This window comes from Hyaena hyaena, unplaced genomic scaffold, assembly GCF_003009895.1.
Source record: "Hyaena hyaena isolate Hyena2069 unplaced genomic scaffold, ASM300989v1 scaffold_231, whole genome shotgun sequence".
NCBI lineage: Eukaryota > Metazoa > Chordata > Mammalia > Carnivora > Hyaenidae > Hyaena > Hyaena hyaena.
Genome location: NW_024080862.1, coordinates 902,093 through 910,186, shown reverse-complemented (window position 1 = coordinate 910,186; position 8,094 = coordinate 902,093). Strand labels below are relative to the sequence as shown.

The following is an 8,094-nucleotide window of genomic DNA, read 5'->3' as shown; positions in this document are numbered from 1 at the left end:
ACCCAGAGCCCCTCACACCTTCAGAGAGGAGGGTATAGCAGGGGTGGATGAGGGGGCCACCAGGAGCAGCCCCAGGCCTCGCTGTTCTCTATGGCTTTTTATTCCTATGTGATTCTACTGCTCATTCATATAGGGATTGGAGCCGTGGCGCACGGCGGGGGCGGCCAGCGGAGGGCTCAGCTCCTGAACAAGGGGGCCGAAAGAGAAGTAGCTGCTAGCCTAACCAAGGGGACCTTTCCTCTGCTGCTCTCCCCACCCCCACTGACCTCTTCCCTGCCCAGCTGTAACAGAACGGGCAGGTGGCTGCTGGATCCGAGCAGTACTCCTACCCACCATCTCAGCGCTGGAGACCACCACTGCAAGGCTGGCACTGGGAACTGGACTATGTCCCAGAGGAGCAGCTAAAGGAACTGGGATGTTCAGCCTGGGAAAATGGGCCTGACACAGGAAACAAGGTCCAGAATCCCATGTGGCTGAGAGTAGCCCATGGATAAACAAAGGGCATATCAACCAAAGATGAGGTCTGTGCCTAAGGGCTGTCCAAATACAGAAGGGAAGGACAGCCTTAGTAGGTAGTAAGCGTTGACCCAGCAAGGCACATAGCAGAGGCTGGAGATCGTGACAGGGATGCCACAGGGGAGTCACAGTTGGATAGGTGGCCAGTTGCTCCTGGACCCCATGTCTGCAGTCCTTAGATATGTCTTTCCTGGGGTGCTTGCCACCATCGAGTGTGTCAGAAGCCAGGCTCAACAATCCTAGGCTCCTGTTTAAGTGAAACAAGTGCTGAGTGTACCTTGCAGAGAGGGGTGTGGCGAACTCCTATAGGGTTTTACTGCCGGGGCTGCAGCCTGACCCCACTCCCCTTCCCAGCAGCTCTGTGTGAATCTTCACTTGAGGGAAAACACATGGAGAACCCATAGTGTGGTTCTTTTTATTTGCAGTCCTTCTTGCTTCACCCCACAGAAAAGACACTCAAGAGCTCAGCAGAGGGGCTGTTGGGGTCGGGGGAGAAGACTGGGAATAGCAAACTGGCCAAGGGGCTCATCCTGGTCCTCAGAGGTACATGCTGTCTGTCATGGCAGAAAGTAGGGAGAAGAGAACCCCCATCTGCCAGTCTGGTTGGAGGAATGAACACAGAGCAGAGGCCATGGGTGTGAGGCATAAGGGCCAACCAGGCAGCTAGGGCCAAGGAAAGAAGGGGCCCTAAGGCCTGCTGAGGCCTTGGAGAACAACCTTGGTTGGCTCTAGGATGCTGCCCTGTAGGCCTCCTATGTACTCCTAAAACACGACCTACACCATCACCATGGCCTCAGGAACAGAAGGTGGACATCCATGACATTGGTGCCAGTCAGCCCTGTGTGCAGCAGGTGCGCCCCACCATGAAAGCAACGGAAGAAGGTATGTGAGTCATTGTGAGATAGGAAGGTGGCCACGTCCAGGCCCTCAGCAGCAGCCTGGCTGGCCAGCTCAGGCATGACCCAGGCCCCGGCTGCCTCTGTGGGCCCATCCTGCCCATCGGTGCCACCACTCAAAAACAGCACATCTACAGGCCCCAGTGGCCGTTGTCCCAGCTCAACTCCAACACGCAGGGCCAGTTCCTGGTTCCGGCCACCCTTTCCTGAGCCCTGCAATTGCACTGTGGGCTCACCACCAGCCAGCAGGCAAACAGGGCCCCCAGCTCCCACCACAGCCTCCAAAGCCTCCTTCAGCTGCAGGTCTGGGAGCTGGAGCTCAGCTGCCAGCTCCCAGAGTTGTTCGTCCTCCTCCGCAGAGGCTCCAGCCCCAGCCGGAGTGAGGCGGGCTCCAGCCACCTGGGCGAGCAACCCGTAGAACCGGGCTATACTTTTCACATCACCCTGTATGGATGCACTCAGCACCGCGGCCCGGTATCCCAGCACCTCAGCCTGCCGCTGGGCCTCGGCCAGTGCCAGTGCGTTGGAGCCAATAATCACATTGAGCACGTGGCCACAGGTGTGTGGCCCATGAGGGTCAGAGTCAGCTCGAGCCAGCACAGTCTTCACGGAACGTGGCAGGGCAGCACGAAGGCCGTAGCGATTGAGGATGTGCAGGCAATCTTGCACGTTGTGGACGCTGGCCACAGTGGGGCCACTGGCAATCACCTCCACAGGGTCCCCCACCACGTCTGACAGAATCAGGCTCACCACCTGGGGTGGGGTCGCAGAAGCAAGGCTCAGTCCCTCCCAGCCCTCACGACACAGCCATAGAGGACAAACCGCCACACACCCCCTGCCATGTATCCACAAACCCTCACGCTGTCCAGTGTGTTTTCTCACCCACTTCTAACCCCTCTCAAGGGGGTTTGCAGAACATGTGGCCTTTTGGACCCCCAATCCTCTCTGATATCCCTCTCAGCTAGCCTTATGGACTCCCACACCAGGCCCCTGCCAATCTGTATGCTGTTCTAGGCTTTCATCTCCCTGGCGCATGTGGGCCAGGCTCCTCCAGCCCAGGGCTCCCTGGGGTAGAAACAACCCATGTACCTGGGCAGGGTAGGCAGCCTGAGCCAGCCCCCCACCCTTGAGCTGGGACAAGGCCTTCCGGATTGTGTTCAGCTCCTGGATGTTGGCTCCGCGGGCCGCCAGCAATTTGGTGAGTGTCTGCTTTTCCTCCAGTGTGACTGGTGGGATAGGGGCCGGCAGCAAGGCTGAGCCCCCACCTGCAGAGACAGTGAAGAAGTCAGGCAGATGGCACAGAACTGCAAAGGAACCCCCCACTTAGGGCAGCAGGCAAGCAGTGCCCATATTAGGGAAGGGGATGCTAGAGAGGTGGGATTAGGGTGCCCCCATGTGGACATGCAGTGACCGTGTGTACAGTCCCCACACCCTGGGCCCCTGAGGCTGTGCCCTGCCTCAGAGTAGCCCAGGTCCCAGCAGGCACTGGAAGAACTATTCCTTAAGAGCTTGGAATAGGGGGCAGACCAGGAGGAGATGGGGAGACCAAGGAGGGGCTCCGTGGGGGCTAGAGACCTGGGCTCTAGCCCCAGATCACACTGACACAGCAGCAACAGCAGGGACATTTCGCCTGCAACACCCTGAGTCAGATGTTCCCTGCATGCCCTCTCATGGTCACCCAACAAGGTCAGTCAGGGGAGGACCCCCTTGGCTCCAGGGAGGCCAGATACAATGCCCAGGGCCACTCGGGAGTCAGCCATCCAGGTTCTTTACTGCCTCCCTTGCTGTGACCCCGAGGGCTCAGACCAACCATTTCTCACAGACCTGGTATTTGGAATACCACCACCACCATCCCCCAAACTGTCCCACATGAACCAATCTGGCACCCACACCTGAGATGAGCACAAGCAGTAGGTCGTCAGCCGTAAGGCTTTCAGCCAGCTGCCGGATGGCCAGTGCGGCCCGGAGTGCATCACGGTCTGGGAGGTTGTCCTCTGCGCCTTCAAATACCTGGACCCGGCTGTGTGGCTTCAGCAGCATTTCCCTGAAGAGATAGAGAACAGATAGGAAGAGATGGGGAGGGCTTCTCTCCTTCCATCTGATTTCTCAGCTGTACAGGTGAAGGATACCAACTGGCACCCATCCTGGAGCCAGTCCAGACCCAGAAGGAAAGGGATGCTGGTGAGAGAGGGAGGCCCGATGCAGCCTGAGTCTGGGCCTAGCTTCCCTGCCCAATGGACAGTGGGCAGCAGCCCCCCAAGGCTCCTTACTGCTTGCCAGCATGCTCCATGGCAGCACGGATCCCCTTGGGAACGCTGATCACACCCTGCACGAGATGCTGGCGCAGTAGTTCCTCCGCTGCAGCTGCCATGCCCAGCACAGCCTTGCCAAAGCCCACCAGGTAGAGGTTTTGCCGCAGCTGAAAGCTCCGGTCCCGCACCTTCATCTGCCCACCGCCAGGATCCAAGGACAGTGCCCGGTGAAGCATGGGGCCTGGAAGCACGGCACCCACAGCGCTCTCAAACAGCTGCTGTGCCTGCTCTGCGAGGGCCATGCCACTGGCCAGCCGGACCACCGCGCCCCCCGAGAGGAGTGGGCGCAAGGGGGCTCGGGCCAAGCGGGGCAGGACCTGCAGGACTGCAGCCATGCCCCACTGCTCTCAGTACCACCTGGCACCCATGGCTGCCTAGGGGGAAGAAAGCACTAGTAAGGTCGCTGCAAGACCAGAATCAGGCCCCCTCCCCCCAGCCACCTCTCTGAGGGCTTGGGGCTGCTGGGCCCCACAGTGGTTGCTGCAATAGGCCATCTGTCGTCCAAGACTATCTGAGGCCCTCAGCTGCCTGATCTAACTCTAGTTCTTGGAGCCCAAGCCTGCCACCTACCATGTCCTTCTCTTCTGCAGGCTACACTCTGGCCCTCTGGACACTCTGCCTCGAGTCCAAAGGTCCTGTTAGGTGAGCCCTCCCCTAGGCCAACTGCTTTGGCTGAGAGTTAATCATTCACAGAGGGAGCAATTCCTCTCATTGGGCTCCTGCACCACCCCTTTTCCACCCCCTGCACTTCTGAGCCCTCATTCAGGGGCAACACCCCTTTCTGGCACTCCTTCCTTGCCTCTTTGCCACTTCTGTTGCCACGAGGTTGCTGGCTGTCCCACCAACTGACCCTGAGCCCGATGACCTGCATGCAGCCTGCTCTGTTTCATTAGCTCGTGGATCTGGGCTGGGGAGCCTGGGAAGGCTAGGTCTGTGTGGGGAGGCTGTAGACTCACAGGAGCACTGGCAGGCAGACCCAGCGCACATCCTCAGGACACAGCCTAAGGGATCCCAGTGCTCAAGGCCAGTCCAGCAAAAGGTTTGGGTTCAAGTGAGAAATGGCAGCAAAGACTGGCTCATGGTGGAACCTCAGATAAGTCCCTAGATACCACACTAAGGCCATATACCTTGGGAGTCATGCTGCAGGACAGAAAAGGACACCCTTCCACCTACTTGGCTAGCCAGATTCACCCCTGCCAAGAACATGCCTTTCGCTCTGACAAGTCTTGGGTCACACCATCCACAGGAGTGAGAGCCTAGTGTCTGGAGCAGGAAAGGCCAGGCTTCCAGAGCTGAGGCCAAATAGTCATTCTCCCCAATGGTCAAGGTAAAGGCTACAGAAGCCTTGGGGTGAAGGTCAGGAGGCTGTAAAGGAATTCAGAGACAATAAAGCCTCCAAAGAGCTCGTCTCTAAGAAAGGCATCTGCTTTAACAATGCCCACCATAAATGCTGCCAGCTGACTGCAGCAGCAAGTATGCACAGAGCAGGGGAAGGAAGCTAGGAATCAGGCTTCAGCTCTACCAAAGACTCAGTTCCTTTTCTCTCACTGGGCCTCACATACAAAATGAGAGGTGAGATGAGAAGATTAACACTCTGCCCTCAACATCCTTGGTCTCTCTGAAGCTGCCCACTGTTAACACAGAAAAGCTGAGCCCTACTTTATCCCACACTCAAAAACCTAACAATGTGTAGCCCTCAGCCACTTAGACAGCATGGTTCTCAGCTTTTCCATAAGACCAATGCTGCCTGACTCCAGCATGAAAGGAAACGCAGAGAGTGCTGCCATAGGGACTCCGGAAAATGGGCTCAACTTTTGCCAGGAAGCCCCTGGGGCTGGCCCATTAGGCTAGGAACTAAAAGCAGCTTCGAATGTAGCAATAGCTTGACAGCCTGTATGAACTTTGTACCTCTTTCCCAGATGCACCCAGGCCTAGAGGATTCCAGCCTTGCCACAGCACACCAGAGCTCAGGGGAGGAATGGGAGAGGGGTGTTCAAAGCAAAGGTGACCAGTTAAAATATAAGATGTATTTGAATTTCAAATAAACTAGGAATTTTTATTTTTTTATTATTTTGAGAAAGAGAGAGAGAAAGAAAGAATGAGCAGGGGAGGGGCAGAGACAGAGAGAGACAGAGACAGAGAGAGAATCACAAGCAGGCTCTGCACTATCAGCACGGAGCCTGACCACGGGCTCGATCTCACCAACCTGAGATCATGACCTGAGCTGAAATCAAGAGTCCGACGCTTAACTGACAGAGCCACCCAGGGGCCCCTCAACAAGGAACTTTTAAAATATAAATTATGTTCCATACAATATTTGAGGCATTACCTACACTAAAAAATTGTTACCTATCTGAAATTCAATTTTAACTGGACGTTGTTTTTTATCTGCTAACCAGCTACTCTTTACTCAGACATCCTCCCTCTTAAAACTCCCAAGTACTCCAGAGAGAAACCCGGAAACACCGAGAAGACCCTCCTTGACTCCTCCTCGACACCAAGTGGGGCTGGCGCCACTTCCGGCCTTTTCCTGCCCGCACATGCTCCGGAAGTAACGTCATCCTGAGGCCGGAGCCTCAGACCTTTCCGAGGGAACTTCGCTGCCGCGTGATGCCTGGTAGTGACCGAGAAATAAATGCCTGCCACCACCTGGACCTGCCACTGCTCCGCCCAAGGACGGCTTCTGTGGGACCTCACACAGTCGACTTACCGTCCCAACGCTCTGGGTGGCGGCTTCCGGTGCCAGAGACCGGAAGTACTCGCGGGTGGGCGGAGCGGAATCAGGAAGTGTGGGGTGAGAGGGGCGGAGTTGGGGTGCTGACGGGCTCACGCTGCTGTGGGAAGGGGTGTGGAATTAGAGCGAGTAGGACTCTGGCGTTTCCCCCGCTCTGATTTTTGGGAGGCTTGGGTGGAGTCACTGTCAGGCTTTATTGCTTTCATCTCTGCAATGGGGGCAATAATCTCTGAGTCACCAGTTGCTTTAAGCGTCCCTTCCTTTATCCCGTAGGATGCTATCAGTCAGCAAATACATTTCTTGCTCCTGTTAGGTGCCCGGCACTGTACTGCGCAGAGGGACTGAAAATTACAACTTGCCCACAATTCTCCCCTCCTGGAGCCAGATTAAATAATCTCGGCTCCTCCCCACCTCTATAATCCCACAACAACTCTTTGTGTTCTCCCCTCTCCTTGGCCAACCAAGTAACAGCTCAGACTCAATTGCGTGATCCTTGAGCGCACAAACTGCGTGTAAACACGAGTGACCCTGGACCTCCCTTACTCTCTCCACTCTCAACCTGTATCCATCCTTGAGCCTGACTTGATGCCTTCCCACATTCAAAAGACATGTCCTGATCAGACTCCAAAGACACAAAAGAGTGCTTTTTTTTTAACTGATACTTTCTTGGGGAGATGGGGGGGGGGGGGAGTTACATCACAAATCACACATCAGACTTTCTAAAAATCTTAAAACATATTTCCCCCCTACCAGTTCCCTTTTGCAGCTGCCACATCTTTCCATAAGTCTCCAAACCATGCTCTGCTCTCATGAACTTCTCATACCCACTTCCCAGCTGTCTCCCTGGGTTTTTCATTCCCTTTATAATAGAGGAACTTTTATTCCCTATCACCCTCTCCCAAACTTCCCCACTCCGTCATCAAAACAAAGGCACCTTCAGGAGAATCTGCCTTCCTTAGATGTGTGGGGAGATTGTCAATGCGTAAAATTTCAGTTTTTCCTTGCTGGTAGTAAGCAATCTTCGTTCAGCATGCATTTATTCATTCCTCCATCATTCACCAGACATTCCCTAACCTTCTATGTAGGTCAAATACTATAACTACTGGGATGAGTAAAAAATAGTACTTTGAGTTGAGAAGTTTACTCTGCTTTCATAATAGCAGTCCCCCGCTACTGGAGGGAATGTATATTTGAGCGCCTCTCTCATTATTTACTGCCAGAGACTCATGAACAGATACCATTTACTATGCCAATGCTGTTCTGTCAGACTGTAAGTAGGAGACTAATTATACCCATTTTTTAAATCCCCCTCCTACCCCACTACTCACAAGATGTATTTAACAGCAAGGTTTAAATGCCCACTGGACTCTGAGTTCTTGGAAGGTCTTGGTCTAACTTATGTTTGCATCTCTACTGCCTTGCATAGGACCAGGCACTAATAAAAGCTGGAATTTGGTGGGTTTTTTTCCTCCCACCCCCACTTTCTTTCTTTCTTTACTATTTTTTTAACAAATTAACAAGAGAACAGTGAAGTACTCAGCTGCAAAGTGCTGCAGACCCAAAGTAGGAAGATAAAGATTGCTGTTAGTAAGCAAAAGAAACAGTGGAGAGAAGAAGTAGGGGTCTTCATGAAGCA

General features: G+C 54.4%; 1 protein-coding gene across 1 annotated transcript; it reads right to left on the bottom strand.

Moving 5' to 3' along the window:
• Nucleotides 1-917: 917 nt before the first annotated feature.
• GLYCTK (glycerate kinase) lies at nucleotides 918-6,470 on the bottom strand. Its single transcript, XM_039243718.1, has 5 exons — nucleotides 6,435-6,470; nucleotides 3,683-4,098; nucleotides 3,305-3,456; nucleotides 2,502-2,677; nucleotides 918-2,165 (listed from the first exon to the last, which is right to left on the bottom strand). Exons 2-5 carry the CDS (start codon nucleotides 4,057-4,059, stop codon nucleotides 1,299-1,301), a joined length of 1,572 nt encoding a protein of 523 aa, XP_039099649.1. The 5' UTR covers nucleotides 4,060-4,098; nucleotides 6,435-6,470; the 3' UTR covers nucleotides 918-1,298.
• Nucleotides 6,471-8,094: the final 1,624 nt, after the last annotated feature.

Bases quoted from the DNA above. Each gene is read 5' to 3' on its own strand.
- GLYCTK (XM_039243718.1), bottom strand. From the start codon at position 4,059: ATGGCTGCAGTCCTGCAGGTCCTGCCCCGCTTGGCCCGAGCCCCCTTG. The intron at 3,457-3,682 runs GTAAGGAGCCTT...CTATCTCTTCAG, and splicing joins ATGGAGCATGCTGGCAAGCA to GGAAATGCTGCTGAAGCCAC. The intron at 2,678-3,304 runs GTGTGGGTGCCA...CTGTCTCTGCAG, and splicing joins ACTGCTTGTGCTCATCTCAG to GTGGGGGCTCAGCCTTGCTG.